Source organism: Ctenocephalides felis, unplaced genomic scaffold (assembly GCF_003426905.1).
Source record: "Ctenocephalides felis isolate EL2017-DRISC unplaced genomic scaffold, ASM342690v1 CF-g0.4_SCAFFOLD_01886, whole genome shotgun sequence".
NCBI classification, from domain to species: Eukaryota; Metazoa; Arthropoda; class Insecta; order Siphonaptera; family Pulicidae; genus Ctenocephalides; species Ctenocephalides felis.
In genome coordinates, this window is record NW_020538040.1 from 118,239,358 (window position 1) to 118,256,576 (window position 17,219).

Sequence of the window (17,219 nt, forward strand, 5' to 3'; positions counted from 1 at the left end):
AAAATATTTTAGTTAAAATAGTACTTGTACTCATTTAATACGCGCGATGCGTCTTTCAAACGGACGCGCGAAAACATTTAATATCTTCCGATGTAACAGCCACCCATCGAATAGTAAAAATAATTTTTAAGTAGATAAAAAAAGAAACAATGTGGTTTTTTACGCAATCGATTTAAGTTGGGGCGCCCGTATGTAAAACCAATGTAAACAATCAATTGTTATTATTGTGAAAATAATTGCAAAAACATTATCATACGCGCGATGCGTCTTTCTAACGGACGCGCGGCGCGACTTGCGCTCGAAAACATTTAATATCTTCCGATGTAACAGCCACCCTATCGAATAGTAAAAATAATTTTTAAGTGGATAAAAATAGAAACAATATGTTTTTTTACGTAATCGATTTAAGTTGCGGCGCCCGTATGTAAAACCAATGTAAACAATCAATTGTTATTATTGTTAAAATAATTGCAAAAACATTATTTTTTTTGAATTACTTCAAAGTTGAGTTTATAATGAATATAACAAAAAAACAACAATACTGATCTGATCAACACAACTGAAGATAATTAACATAATGCAGAGCAGGTACATGAAAATTGAGAAAATCGGCAATATTTCAATCGTGAATATCAACGAAAAAAAATTTTTGCCGGCAAAATCCTGAAATACGTGTCAAATGATTTTATCTATAATATCTATAAAAAAAAAATCAGCCAATTCTAAAATGTCAATTTTTTTTTTACCAAAATCCGTACGATTTGTAAAAGAATGACCCATATGACAAACATGCAGCGGAATGATGGTAGGCAAACACTAGCCGCCTTTATTGTGGTGATACCCCCATAATCTATAGTGTCCTCTACTGTTACTACGAATACGCGATTGGCTTCTTGATCGAAAGCGTCGACGACCTCTACTTTGTTGATTACTTAACAGCATTGTCATAGTTTTCGTGAAGTCTTCAATACGTTGTGACAATAATGCAATGTCGTTTGTAGGTTGTTTAATCTCGGTCCCACAGGTGCACTGGTGACTTCGCTGCTGTCGGCTATAGCGGCTAAGACCTCAACACTCATTGATTGATGTGCTTTCAAGACCTGTTGCGTGAAGGTAGGCAATTTTTGAAGCCAAAGCGTTTTTAGAAATACTTGATCAACTGTTGTGCCGGCTAACGACTCTAAATGTCTTAGGAATTGTGATGGCTCATGTTCTCCTAATTCTTCGTGTTGCAGGAATCGTCTAATTTTTTGGTCTTCCGAAAGCGATTGCCGTCTAATTACTTTAGTTTTTAACTTTGTGTATGGGTCGACCGGCGGCGGATTAATTATGATGTCTTCGACTTTTCTAGCTAATCGTTTGTCCAGAAATGATAATATGTGTTAATATTTACTTTGTTCACTTTTTATCCGGTTTTCATTAAAATAGGCTTCGATCATCGCAAACCATAATTGCGGTTCGTCGTACCAAAATTGCGGAATTTGTCTGGCTATACCTAGTGTAACTGTCGCTTCACTTTCACTGGCAGGGCCTAGCACGGCCTTTTTATCTACTTGATTTTTCATTGTAAATTAACTTAATAATGCAAAATAAAAACAACACTTCTAACACAAAAAAATAAAATCACTTTTAAAACACTTCACAAAAGAGGTTTGTATATTAAATTAAAAAAAAAAAAACACTCACTCTATTTGTAGCCGTTATCAGATCATGTCGGGTCACCAATGAAGCGATTGATAGATTAAAGACTGTTTGATATGGTTTGCTATAGTTTATTTGTGGTGGAACATAGATACAATATTTGTATTGTATTGGTATATCACAGTTGTCTGCCAAAGGTAGAATAGGCCCTTTGCTTAGGTCTTCTCCCTTTTATATCGGACGGAGGCGGCCAACTTGATGCGTGGGCGCATCCCAAATGACACAGGGCCATACTTAATGCAGGGCTGTACTTGGGTGTCGCCGCATACACATACACGCACACACACATATACATATATGTGTATGTGTGTGTGTAAGAAAATTCAATGTTTAGAAATATTTAGCAAACTTTTCTATACAAAGTGTGGTCTCTCGAGTGACGCCGAGGGACATTTACGCTCTCAGGTTCCTTGTTCTTTTTCGCCCTCTTTCGCGGTGTCACTTTCCTGTAATCTTCACTCTCCCAATCGGTATCCATGTCTGTACGGTCCGAGAGCGTATCATATTTATTTTTTAGTGCAGTGCTTGTCTGCACATCCATCTTTTGATATCTGCCCGGGAATTATCTTGCTTCTTAAATGATTTTACGCTCTGATTTTAAAGTTTATTAAAATGATATATAAAAAAGATTTTACAATTTTGAAAAAGAAAAACACTCTTTAATGGGTGCTTACTTACTTCTCATTATCCGATTGCTTTTATAAAAGCATGATTAAAATCAATTCTGGACATAATACTTCTTTCAAAAAAATCTATTGACCTGTAATACTTAAGCTGTGGCTAGGCGCCTTATATAGGGGGATAGGTCGTATAGAATGCGATGCGAGCAAACTTAGGCTAAAGTACGCTGTGTTGTTCAGACAGGTTCGAATATCATTGGTGTATTTTATACAGTACTAGCAAACCCGACGAACTTCGCTTCGCCACCAGATGGTTTTGTGAGAAAGATGAAGAAATTTTTTGTTTGTTTTATAATTGATAAGGAAAAATTTGATCTTATACAACAGTAATGAATTTATTTCGATTACAAAAATGAAGTGTTTTTTAGTTGAACTTTTCTAAGTAAATGAAAGTGAATCCGCAAATTATCCGTTTCATTAAAGTGCTCTTTGGTGAACCACATTTTTTTTTTGGTCTGACGTTAACACAAACAAAGCGGATGGTTTTCCAACTCGTGAACAGGCAACGTATAACTGCCAATGTGCAAAACAATGATTTTTTAAATAATCTATTTGGAATTTATCCCGCAAACATTAAGCGATTGGCCTTGCGACTTGTTATTGCGAACTCAAGGCAAACTGGAAATTGCAATCGTTTGAAGTCAAAGGGAAGACCAGTCGGAATCATTGGTATGTCACCAAATCGCCAGCAATTTTTGATTGAATGGTAAAATTCAGTGCGTGTACATCATTATTCTTTGCGACAAGAATTGCTCGTTGACTTAACCAAGCATAATTCTGATAATTCTTATAATGTCACTACTCGAATTTTTAATTACGGTGCGTGAAGTTCCAGCAATTTGCAGTAGGGCACGATGCCATGCACCACTAATTTTCTGAACTTTTCTTGCTGAGCCCGAGACCTTTCCAACGAATGCAAAATTGTCGAAATCGGTTCGTGCGTTCTGGAGTTATTTCGTCAGGAAGAAAAACCCGACTTACTTTTATATATATATAGAAGATAATCTAGTTGAAATTATTTAAAACAATTGTTAATTATTTTTATTACTCAAATTTTTAATTACGGTGCATGAATTTTCAGCAATTTGCATTGGGGCACAATGCCATGCACCTCTAATTTCCTTAGCTATAAACCTTGCGGAGCCCGAGACCTTTCCAACGAATGCAAAATTGTCGAAATCGGTTCGTGCGTTCTGGAGTTATTTCGTCAGGAAGGAAAACTCGACTTATTTATATATATATATATAGAAGATAGTCGATACGTTTAGTCAGTCAACTATATAGCGGCGTTACTTTTAATAATGCCGTAGACTGTCAATAATAAACAAATTAATTTATGAGTAAAAGTATTCCTAGAGAATTTATTACACATTATTGAAAACGAACGAACACTTTAACTCGGAGTATTTTCTATAAGCAAATTTTCACAAATCAATAATTTTTATAATTGAACCAGTTTTTGTAGGACTTTAATGGTTTAGTATGTTTATTAAGACCAAGTAATCTATCGTTATATCAAGTAAATCATCTAATTTTAATTTTAACAAACGTCAACAAAACTACTCATTTTCTCAAACTTTGATGAATTTTAAAAATTAAACTACTTATCGTAAGGCCGTAAAGTTTCAGTAAGTTCTATAAGACCATGATATATATATCGCCAAAGAAAGTTTCATAAAAATCGGCTTAATTTTTTTTTCAACAGTTAATTACAAGAAAACGGCTCGGTAGATCTTCACCTAAAAATAGTCAGTATTATTTCCAACTAATGTCTTTCAAACAGTTTTTGATTTTTTAAAATCGCTTCGGTAAAATGAGCTTAAATGTGGACGAAAAGTTTAACACTATTTTTCAAATTAAAAAAAAAAGGTTTGGCAGATCGTGTCACAAAACTGACAAACTATAGTGCTTATTGAGATACATCGAATAGCCTTTACATTTCTGAAATCGGTTCAGGCGTTTTTGAACAAACGTCGATGAAATGTCTAATTTTGACAAATGCCAAAAAAACGACACCAATTTTTGCAATCTTTGACAAATTTTCAAAGCCAAAAGAGTTGTCGTAGGGCGGTAATATTTTAGTATTATCTATACGACTATGATATCTACCGTCAAAAAAAAAATCATAAAAATCGTCAATTTTTTTTTTTTAATTTTATTACAAGAAAACTGCCCGACCGATCTTTACCAAAAACTAATCAGCACGATTCCCAACCCAATATCTTTCGAACGGTTTTTGAATTTTCAGAATCGATTCAGAATTGCGGGCCAAAACGTGGTCGATTTTTTTTTCATTTTAATGCTATTTATAAAAAAACGGCTTGGACGATCGTCGCACAAAACTCAGAAACGCTAGTCCTCATCAAAATACATCGAATGGCTTTTAAATTTTTGAAATCGGTCGAACCGTTTTCGAGAAAACGTCGACTTACGTCAAAAAAATTGTTCACATACACGCACACACACATACTTTTTCCAAATTTGGTCTCATTCGATTCAGAATGGTTTGAAACGTCGAGAAATCATAAAATTAGCGAATCGGATTTTTTGATAAAAACATAAACTTCTCCTTCAGGAAGTTAATAAATATATTTCAGTAAATATAAATGTGTACATAATATTTCTTATTTCGTTCGGATTTATACCCGTATGTTTATTATCCATCTTATATGGTAAAAAAATAGTTAATATTTAAAATATAAAAGTTGTGACATAATTGTGTGACAAAAAAAAGAGGAAAGGAAAATTTTCCTCCCAAAAAAAAATTACATAGCAATATTTATAAGAGATAATTACACAATAAAAGAAAAAAAAAACAAATGATTTATTCGTTCTAAAGAAAAATTCGTAACGAGCCAAGTATCATCCGCTGATATGGGTCGATCAGTATATAGGTTGGCATGGCGTGTTTGCCATACCAAACCATGTTTTTAGTAAATTGGCCGAGACCCGCGATGTTGGTATTAGGATGATCCCCACATTTTTGATAAACATTTTTGGTGAGCTCTTTTATATGGTCGAGTGTTGTCGGTACGTCAGTCTATTCGTGCATGTATTTTGTAGAGTAGTAATGTCTAGTCAATGGGTCCCTTATTTTGTTAAGTACTAAGTCGTAGTGTCTTATTTTGTAATGTCTGTAGTTTCCGTAAGTTGGTCTTAGTCGTCGCGTTCCATGCAGGAGCGGCGTATGTCAGTAACGGTCTTATAAGTACCAAGTAGAGTGTCCGCTTGTTCTTTACGCTTAGCGGGCTATTGTGGTGCAAGAGAAATCTCAGTAGATTTAACACTCCGTAATCCTGTCCAATTTTTGTATTAATATGTTTCGTTAAGCTGAGTCTATGATCCAGGGTCACACCAAGGTATTTGACATCCTTGGACCACTCAAATTGACATGACCACTACCTTCAGTTTTTCCAAGTCAGTCAGTCTAGTCATGGCATTTCGGCTCTTTGTAAATAAAATTGCTTCCGTCTTTTGCGGATTGATCTCGATCTGCCATTTATAAGTATAGTCAGTAAGCTTGTCTATGTGTGTCTGTATCTTCTTAGTCAGTAGCGTAGGTGATCGTGACGATTTGTATATGGCAGTGTCGTCAGCAAATGTCAGTAACGTCGTGTTGGCGTCAGTGGGGATGTCGTGGATGTAGACGTTAAATAATGACGGTCCCAGGTTTGAGCCCTGCGGTACTCCCGCCGTCACTTGTTGAACCGTCGAAAGTCCGTTGTCTACCTGTACGGTGAAGTTGCGGTCTGAGAAGTGTGAGTGTATTGTTTTGTATGGTGGAATGAGTTGAATAAGTTTGTAAAAAAGTCTGTCCATCCAGATGGTGTCAAACGCGTTCTCAATCCGGTATGGTTTTGTCTGTTAAAATTGAGAATTGCGTTTCCTATAAGTAGTGTCAGTGGGTGTAGTATCGAGTGTCGTTCTTTAAAACAGTATTGTGTGTCAGGTATGATTTTGTTGTGTCGTATGTGTTTGTTCAGTCTTTTGGGTAGTAACTTTTCGGCTACCTTGTGTCTACCTACTCATTGTGTCTGGCTGTTTCCTTGGCTTCACTATTGAGAATATGGTGGAAGTTTTCCAAGAAGCAGGAAAACAGCCTTTCGTCATTACTTTATTTATTATGCGGGTAAGTAAAATGTAAGCGTTCGGCGGCAGTTGTTTAAGTATTATGTTTTGTAGTCCGTCCGGTCCTGGTGCTGTCCTGTTCGGTAATCTTTTAACTATTGTTTTATTTCGGAAACTGTGGTAGCGTCTATTCGTAAGTCTTGGTCCCTGTGAAAGTCAGTGACGTCTTAAATTGTCTCGTGTACGTCTTGTTTCAGGTCTGCGTTTGACATGTTGGCATTTTGTTTATGTATGTTCTCAAAGTTTTTTGCCAATATTTCCACCTTATCTGCTCGTGTCGTTGCGTAATTGTTGTCAGTTAATTTGAGTGGAGTTATGGATGTTGATTTTTTCATCAGTTTTTTTGCGGTTTGCCAAACTTTCTGTGGGTCAGTATTTATGTTCTCGAGTTTTTTGGTCCAAGTGTTGTTTCGGTGGTCATGTATTTCCTTGGAAATAATTTTTGTCAGTCTGTTCACATGTTCCTTGCGTAGTCCGTCACCGGTACGTTGCCACAGTTTCTTCGTATGATTTTTAAGTTTTATTTTCAATAAAATATGTTTTGGCAAGTCGTTGGCTGGTGTTGTTCTTGAGTCTAGTGTCGGAATAGCCTGTTGTACAGCGTCCGTGATTGTCAGTGTAAGGTGTGTTACAGCCTTCTCAATGTCAGTGTTGGAACGATTGGCATTGTGTGTCGTATGTTGTCTGTGATGATGTCTCTGAAAAATAGCCAGTTGGCTCTGAAGTAATCAAAAAATTTGCGTTTGGGAGTCTGGTCGAGGTCTAGTCTGTCTGAAATGTTTATGAAAACTGGGTTATGGTCGGAGTTAAACAGTGTTCTTGTTATTGTCGGTTTACGGCCGGGCTCTGGACCTAATTTATAAGTGTTCAGCCATACTGTACAGCATATCCGCGGGCATGTGTCGTTGACGCAAAAACTCTTATGCAAAAAATAAAATATACAATTGCAATCAACACAATACTGTCCGAGAGAGCAAAAAAGTGGGATATAACGATGAATTCTTATGGATTCGCCCCAACGTTTTCAATCTAACGAAAGGTAAAAAGATTGTTTCGCAAGAAAAGCGCAGAATATATAAAATATCTAGTCGCGATGTAAACTGTTCGTTATGTTCAGGGAATATCGTACGGCTCAGATATATATTTTATATATAGAAATGGAGCTCTCGATAAATGATCCGCTAAAACTCGAAAACGGCTAAACCGATTTGGCCAGCCTTAGTCTTGAAAAATTTGTGATAATCAGTAGGTTGTCGGAAAGGTGAGATATTATTTCAAAATCACGTAGAAATTTTACATTTTTAATTTGGATTTTTTTGTAGAAGCGTAATTTAAATAAAACAATGGACGGTGCTAATATGTCAAATGTCAAGCGTTTTTGACAGATGATGTTTAATTACGTATGACGGTTTAGTAGGATGTTTTAGGTGAATATTATTAAATTATGATTTAATTGTAGTAAGTAGTTTTGTTAGTAGTTATATTTATGCACAAAAACGTTATTAAACGGTTCGCAAGTGTTACTGGAAACTCAAAATATTAACTTTTTTTTAAATATCAATATGAAAATGCTCTTTTTGGCATATTTTTTTTAAAAACGGTGCTCTGAAAGATCTCATTTGTATAATTATATACTCATTGGTAGATATAAAACATTTTCAAGGTAATATCATTTTTTATTTATGTTATTTAAATTCAGAACCTAAATTTGGTATCGAACAAAGGGACATTTTGTCGAATAACATTTTCCAAGTTAAAATTTCCCAGAATTTATCGAAGAATAAATAGTAATATCTGAAGGTTCAGGGTTAAAAAGGTCCACCACCGATGTGTCCAAAACCGGTAAAGTTAAGCATTGTTTAACAACAATATTTGAAAGTAGAGGGAAAAAGATGTATAACCAGCTATAACCTTTATTCTCATGACTTTGCTATCGGGAGATAAACGGTGATTTTTGAAAATCTTTAATAAAAGTATTTTCTTCTGTTGGTAGTTTTTTAGCATTAATTAAAAATGTAATTATTTTGGAAAATACCTTTAAAATTAAAATTAGACATTAAACCTGTTTGCCACCTGGCCGTTCTAAGTTACCTTGCCTATAGGGTAAAAAGGTCTAGATAATAAATGTTTGGAAGACATCAAAAAAGCATATTTCTACAATGATGAAGTAGCTGACAGTTTTACTGAACGTAGTCAGATAATTGTTCGTTTGAAATGTGTTATTTGTTGTAATATAATTGGTTTGATTTTTATAATATAATTAATATTTGCTCAAAGTCAAATTTGACCTTTATGCCTCGCATGCTCCACATATTTACTTTTTATTAAATTTACTTTAATTCATTGAATATTACTTGAAACTTTTCCAAAAGCAGGCCAAAGAAGAAATACTCAATTCATTTTCTATCTCTCCTCGCAGAAATTTGAAAATTTTTTATAAGCTAAGTAGTATTATTTCCAATTATACACAAAATCCAGAATCCAAAAGGAATCTGAAAAACTTGAAACGTAATCAAAAAGTCAACAGACCAAAAAAGACCGATTCTACCATGTTTTCTATAGAAAGTGTATAAAACTTTCAGTTTGATTGTATTGACAAAATATAGATATTCAAACGATACATCCTTATACACTTAAAGTATTAATATTTTTGATTCACTAAAAATTGTTTAAAGTATACCTTACTTAGCAAAACAATATTTGCCGGGTTAGCTAGTATATATATATATATATATACAAGCAAACCCGGCAAACTCCGTTTTACCACCAGATGGTTGCATTTTATGTAACATTTTGTTTGGTGATTAAAAGATAAAGGATTTTTTTTTTGTTTTATATTTGAAAAATAAAAATTTTATTTAATTTCACAACAGTGATAAATTTATTTCGATTACAAAAATGAAGTGTTATTTAGTTGAACTTCTCTAAGTAATTCATTAGTCCAATATCAAAATTTTTATCATTACTGTCTTTTTTCGCTGTGAATACACTTGTTGTTGGCTTGTATGTTTTGTGCGGGGACCGATGTTCGCACGTCGTTCTCTAGGCATTTTAGACTATGGACAGAGTGGTGAATTTAACCTCGAATCCACATAATTTACACAGTTTAACTTACCACCTTAAGTGGTTGCAACCACTGTAGATTTTTCGAAAAAACAAAAAAAAATTTTGGCTTGAAATAACTTTGAACCTTTTAGAATAAGAGGAAAATTATTTCATAACACTTTCTTTTATTATTTGTAATTATGAGCTTTTACCCATGCGCGTTGGGCTGCTCCGAATTGACACCGCTCAAATACATTAACAAAAACATTATAAAGCAAAATTACAACATGTATTATCTTAAATATATTAATATATGTTATTATTAAACATTTATATTGCATAAATAAACTGTAAATGCATTTTTAACCAATAGATGATCAGTGCAGAGTCAACACATTTAAGGGTTGAATATATTGCGGCTGATATCGCTGGGGATAATTTCAACGATAGTCTAAGCAATATTTTATAAATAATAACAGTTTTGGAGATTAATATTGGCATCTAAACATGTAATTTTTGTCTTAAAGTCGAATATAAGCTGCTAAAGCATGCCAAACTGTCTTTGACGGAAGCGCCAAAAGTAGGACGCTTTGATATAAAACCATCAAGAGAAAAAAATAAGAAAGAAATTATAAAAATAAAATAACATCTATGTATTGCTGGGATATCAGATTAACAGTAAAAAAATTAAACTGTAAATTTTTTATTTTTTCTTATTTATAATTTATTTCAAAACTTCAAACGCGTTTTTCTCGAAACACGATTTTACAACGCGGCACGCAAAATAACTATAACAATTTGATTTTTTTTTCATTCGAGTTTTTACAGTGTATTTAAAATTACATTTCTAAGTGCCCATTATAGCGAAGCAACTCTAATTTGACGCGGCTCGCTGAAATGAATGAAAATTTGCACAATAGACGTGATTGTTTTGATAGTTTCCAATTGAAATGTTAGGAAAGGAATAACTTTTTTTATTACTTTTTTCACAATTTCACAGTGAACACAATGCCGGTTTGTCAGATAAAACTAACTATGCATAGAACAATGAGTAGCTGTCAATTAAATGAGTAGCAGTCAAACAATGTATCTACCGGCGCCATCTTCTTAAAATATTGGTTTGTAGTACATGCTAAGTGTCAGAGATGACGCTGTATATGAAAAAAGAAAAAATGTTTTTTGCTTTTCTGTTGAGATGATTTTTTTTTATTTTTTTCGCTATAATCCTCACGGAGCCCGAGACCTTTCCAACGAATGCAAAACATCGAAATCGGTTCGTGCGTTCCGGAGTTATATCGCCAGGAAGGAAAACCCGACTTATTTTTATATAATAGAAGAGAAGATATTTATTACGAAGAAACGGCGCGGCCGATTTTTACGAAGAACTAATCAGCACGATAGCCAACTGAAAATTTAAGAATTTCTGAATTTTTTAAATCGGTTCAGAAATGTCGAAATATCGGATTATTAATTTTATTTCTCGAATATTTATTTACTGTTTGGATACGTTAAGATAACTACTCGTTTTTATTCCCAAATGGAATAATGATTTACATTATACTCACACAAGAAACACACAAATATAAACAACCAGAGAATTAGCCGTCTTGTGTAAAGTTATTTAGATTAAATAATCTATTCTATAGTGATGACAGACGATATTAGATAGTGTCCATAAGAGAAAGGAGAGCAAAATGATTGTGCCAGTAAACCACTAATCACCTTCTTTACTCGCACATTAGCATAAAAAACTAAATAAAAATTAAAAACTAAACTTGAAATAATAAAAAAAATCTCGGTGCCTCTTGCGAGGCCCCTGAAAGCGCGACACCACCGACGCCTAGCGCCGCTACTGTATATATATATATATATATATATATATATATATATATATATCGTATATATATATATATATTAGGGTGGGCCAATTTTTTGCATATTGAGGCACCACGCTAATTTAACTTTTTACATCATTTGAAATAATATTGTAAAAAAAGCATAACCCGCAAATGAATTTAAAGTCAGCGAAAAAATTTTTAAAAATTTAATTTGAAGGAAAAATTGAAAAATCTCATGAAAAATATATTATGACATATATCGAGTTATACATCATTTTATTCGTAATTTTATTCTGCATCTTTCGTACGAACAAAGTTTTTTCGTATCTTTTACGGTTTAGATGTTATAGAGCAATATGTGTAGTTGTTAACATGTTGAAATGCAAAGTGCGGATAGGTTAGAGCAACACTCCTCACGATTCGATATTTCTCTAGAGAAAACATATGAAGTATTATACATCATTAGAAAGGTCTCAAAATTCTTAGTTCTTTTTCCATATATCACAACTTCGAATTTCGCACGGTGTGGCCTACAGGCAAGTTGCCGTCGTGAAAATTTGGGAAAATTGGAAAATCTAGAGAAAATTATATGAACACACCTAACCATTTATATACCATTTTATTCGTAATTTTATTCTGAATCTTTCGTACAAACAAAGTTTTTTCGTATCTTTTACCGTTTAAGAGAAAATCGAGGAAAACGGGTGTGAACATTTATTGTAAAATTAGAAAATTTAAACAAATAATATAACTATATATAAACTTGTATTATATTCATTGAGATCTATAAAAAACAATAAATAAATATTTTTATACAAAAGTTTAAAAAAAAACAAAAAAACACCTAAAAACTCAATAATTAACTATAATTCATATTATCCATGTATAATAAAACTGTTTGAACATCTGACAAAATTTTCGAAAAAAAAAATTCTATCATGAGGGTTCACAGTTCGAAATTTTCCCAGACTTTTGTCTTGATGATTCACACCGTAACCCGGAGCGACGCCTCGCCGCAGGTCAAAATCACATCGCTTGGGACTCAGTTAAATACTTACGCTCTGGCCGCGCGCCTTATATAAGGGGATAGGTCGTGTCGAGTGCGATGCGAGCAAGCTTAGGCTAAAACACGCTATGTTGTTCAGGCGGGTACGGATATAATTTCCCGGTGTAGTTTTTACATCATATTCGATACTTTTAGTCTGTCAATGATATATTAGCGTAACTTTCAATAATGTTGTGAGCCATATCTAGAATTATATACCCCGTATATATTCGGATGCTGGTTTGCGGCTATAGATAAGTAGTGAAAGGATCATTCGTTTTTAAACGTTCGATCAGAGATAGTTGAAATTATTTGGGTCTGCGGACCGCAAATATGAAATCTATATATTTTAATAATATAGGATTTTACAAATTGACTACGGTCAAATATATGTGAAGTGTAGCAGAACTAGCAAAGCTTTTCGCACCAAGGATCATTCGTTTTATGAACGTTCGATCGGTGCGAGTTGAAATTATTTGGGTTTGCGGACCGCATATATGAAATCTATATATTTTAATAATATAGGATTTTACAAATTGACTACGGTCAAATATATGTGAAGTGTAGCAGAACTAGCAAAGCTTCTCGCACCAAGGATCATTCGTTTTATGAACGTTCGATCGATGCGAGTTGAAATTATTTGGGTCTGCGGATCGCAAATATGAAATCTATATATTTTAATAATATAGGATTTTACAAATTGACTACGGTCAAATATATGTGAAGTGTAGCAGAACTAGCAAAGCTTCTCGGAGCAAGGATCATTCGTTTTATGAACGTTCGATAGGAGCGAGTTGCAAACTGAATGTTGTGATTACTCGACAAATTATCGCTGTAATCAAGTGCGCTTTGGACCACAACGTGCTCTAAAATTGCTAAAGTGGTTGCGCGTCCTAGAGAATTTATTTTATTGCGACCCGCCATATAGCCTGTCCAGACCATCGCGGTGATGGTTCGCACGGTAACCCGAGGCGACCCGTCGCTGCAAGTCAAACTGTCGTAGACCGTGTCTAGAATAATATACGCCGTATATGTTCGTATCTCGATTTACGGCCGGGTTCTGGACCTTATTTATAAGTGTTCAACCATACTGTACAGCATATCCGCGGGCATGTGTCGTTGACGTAAAGACTCTTATGCGGAAAATAAAATATACAAATGCAATCAACTCAATACTCTTCGAGCGAGAATAAAAGTTAGTTATAACGATGAATTCTTATAATGAATTCGCCCCGACGTTTTCAATCTAACGAAGGGTAAAGGGACTGTTTGAAATTAACTGGGTCTGCGGACCGCAAATTTCATGTACGGACCGCCATTTCGACGGTTGTTAAAGGTCTAGCCTCTGTGTAAGCGCAGAATATATAAAATATCAAGTCGCGATGTAAACTGTTCATTATGTTCAGAGAATATTGTACGACTCAGATAAATATATGTAAGAAAATTCGTTGTTTAAAAATATTCATCGAACTTTTCTATACAAAATGTGGTCTCTCGGGTGACGCCGAGGGACATTTACGCACTATGCTATTATATATATAGCACCCTGGTTGATCCTGCCAGTAGTATATGCTTTTCTCAAAGATTAAGCCATGCATGTCTCAGTGCAAGCCACATTAAGGTGAAACCGCGAGTGGCTCATTACATCAGTTGTGATTCCTTAGATCGTACTCACATTACTTGGATAACTGTGGTAATTCTAGAGCTAATACATGCAACCAGAGATGGAAGGAATGCTTTTATTAGATCAAAACCAATAGGTGGCGGGCTTGCCTTGCTCACCGTTTGACTTGGTGACTCTGAATAATTTTGTGCTGATCGCACGGTCTAGTACCGGCGACGCATCTTTCAAATGTCTGCCTTTTCAACTGTCGATAGTAGTTTGTGCGACTACCATGGTTGTTACGGGTGACGGGGAATCAGGTGACGGGTTCGATTCCGGAGAGGGAGCCTGAGAAACGGCTACTACATCCAAAGAAGGCGGCAAGCGCGCAAATTACCCACTCCCGGCACGGGGAGGTTGTGACGAAAAATAACGATGCGGGACTCATCCGAGGCCCCGTAATCGGAATGAGTACACTTTAAATCCTTCAACGAGGATCTATTAGAGGGCCATTCTGGTGCCAGCAGCCGCGATAATTCCAGCTCTAATAGCGTATATTGAAGTTGTTGCGGTTAAAAAGCTCGTAGTTGAATTTGTGTCCCACACTGTCGGTTCACCGCTCGCGGTGTTCAACTGGCATCTCTGTCGGACGACCTACCGGTGGGCTTAGCCCGTAAAAAGGCGACCCAACTCAATATCCTACCAAGGTGCTCTTCACCGAGTGTCGAGGTGGGCCGGTACGTTTACTTTGAACAAATTAGAGTGCTTAAAGCAGGCTCATTCGCCTGAATATTGTGTGCATGGAATAATGGAATAGGACCTCGGTTCTATTTTGTTAGTTTTCGGAATTCCGAGGTAATGATTAATAGGGACAACTGGGGGCATTCGTATTGCGACGTTAGAGGTGAAATTCTTGGATCGTCGCAAGACGGACAGAAGCGAAAGCATTTGCCAAATGTGTTTTCATCAATCAAGAACGAAAGTTAGAGGTTCAAAGGCGATCAGATACCGCCCTAGTTCTAACCATAAACGATGCCAGCTAGCGATCCGCCGAAGTTCCTCCGATGACTCGGCGGGCAGCTTCCGGGAAACCAAAGCTTTTGGGTTTCGGGAGAAGTATGGTTGCAAAGCTGAAACTTAAAGGAATTGACGGAAGGGCACTACAAAAAGTGGAGCCTGCGGCTTAATTTGACTCAACACGGAAACCTCACCAGGTTCAGGCACCGGAAGGATTGACAGATTGAGAGTTCTTTCTTGATTCGGTGGGTGGTGGTGCATGGCCATTCTTAGTTGGTGGAGTGATTTGTCTGGTTAATTCTGATAACAAACGAGACTCTGGCCTGCTAAATAGACGTACTTTCTGGTATCGCAAAGACCCTCCGCTTCGGCTTCAGTCGTTGTTGGTTGTGGTTCTCACTACCGGCGTACAAATAAATCTTCTTAGAGGGACAGGCGGCATTTAGTTGCACGAAATTGAGCAATAACAGGTCTGTGATGCCCTTAGAAGTTCTGGGCCGCACGCGCGCTACATTGAAGAGATCAGCAGGTTTTCCTTAGCCAAAAGGTCCGGGTAATCCGTTGAAGCCTCTTTGTGCTAGGGATTGGGGCTTGCAATTCTTCCCCATGAACGAGGAATTCCTAGTAAGCGCGAGTCATAAGCTTGTGTTGATTATGTCCCTGCCCTTTGTACACACCGCCCGTCGCTACTAGCGATTGAATTATTTAGTGAGGTCTTCGGACCGGTGCGCGGCAGCGTTTCGACATTGCCGATGTTGCTGGAAAGATAACCAAACTTGATTATTTAGAGGAAGTAAAAGTCGTAACAAGGTTTCCGTAGGTGAACCTGCGGAAGGATCATTAACGTACATTTACTATTAAGTGAATGAAACGTGTCCTATATGTCGCAATATACTGTTGCAAACTAAATGTTGTGCGCTCTCATAGTATGATATACTGTCGACAAAAGCCTCTGGCAATGATTATTCGTTTCATTAACGTTTGATCGGAGCTAATCGCAAAATATTGATAAGTGTGCAAAAGCAGCGTGACGCGGTTTACAATCGCTTAGCTCTCGTATGCACTGCCATGTATATCTGCTCGGTAGCGTCAGATGCCTGAGCGAATGACGAAGTTCGTTGTGAAAACGGCGTTCTTTTTGAATATTATACTTCAAACGCATAGCTCAATCAATTCTTTGGGCGCTAGACGAACGTCTAGTGTTTCAAAATCGATTGTAGTAAACGCTTGCGTTAGTATTCTATATACCCTGCACATTTTACTCAAATTGTGCGAATTTGAACATTCGCTTCATTGCGTTGTTTTAAGAAAATGAAAGATCAGCGAAAGCAGATTTTTCAATCTCACACACAGTGAAATATTAATATTTCAATTTTGAAACGAGATCTTGTATCTCGGACCGAAAAGCGAAAGCTTTACGGTGTACTAATTGTAACCATAATAAACATACTAGTTTCAGAATCGCCCGAGTTATCTTAAACGATTTCGAGAGAATCACGATCGAAACATGTATAAATATATATAAAATTACCCTGAACGGTGGATCACTTGGCTCGTGGGTCGATGAAGAACTCAGCTAATTGCGCGTCGACATGTGAACTGCAGGATACATGAACATTGACATTTCGAACGCACATTGCGGTCCTCGGACATTACCGTTCGCTGACGTTCTGTAGGATTACGGCGGGTTGTGGGTCCTAGAGATTTTATATTCTTGCGACCCTCCCGATAACCGGAAACCCGAACTCTTCGAAATTTGGTTTCGTTCCGGCAAATGTGGACGATTCAAAGGTTTCTCGTCGATTTTGTGTACGCTTGCTTACTAACGTTTGCGAGCACATCATAATCATAATACGACCTCAGAGCAGATGAGATTACCCGCTGAATTTAAGCATATTACTAAGCGGTGGAAAAGAAACTAACTAGGATTCCCTTAGTAGAGGCGAGCAAACAGGGAAGAGCCCAGCACTAAATTTCGCGGTCGGAGACGGACGCTGGGAAATGTAGTGTTAGGGATGATCCGAATATCTCGGTGCGTTGCGGCGAGTTCAAGTCCATCTTGAATGGGGCCATTTACCCATAGAGGGTGCCAGGCCCGTAGCGACCGTTGCGCGTATCGAGAGGATCTCTTCTCAGAGTCGAGTTGCTTGAGAGTGCAGCTC

General features: G+C 36.3%; 1 protein-coding gene and 1 pseudogene across 1 annotated transcript; one reads left to right on the plus strand and one right to left on the minus strand.

The window, feature by feature from the left end:
* Positions 1-944: 944 nt before the first annotated feature.
* LOC113375796 lies at positions 945-1,565 on the minus strand. The gene is made up of 2 exons (XM_026615742.1): positions 1,394-1,565; positions 945-1,351 (listed from the first exon to the last, which is right to left on the minus strand). The coding sequence occupies exons 1-2, from the start codon at positions 1,563-1,565 to the stop codon at positions 945-947; spliced, it is 579 nt and encodes a 192-aa protein (XP_026471527.1).
* A 15,020-nt stretch (positions 1,566-16,585) lies between these two features.
* On the plus strand, positions 16,586-16,755 carry LOC113378890 (annotated as a pseudogene).
* The last annotated feature ends 464 nt before the right edge of the window (positions 16,756-17,219 follow it).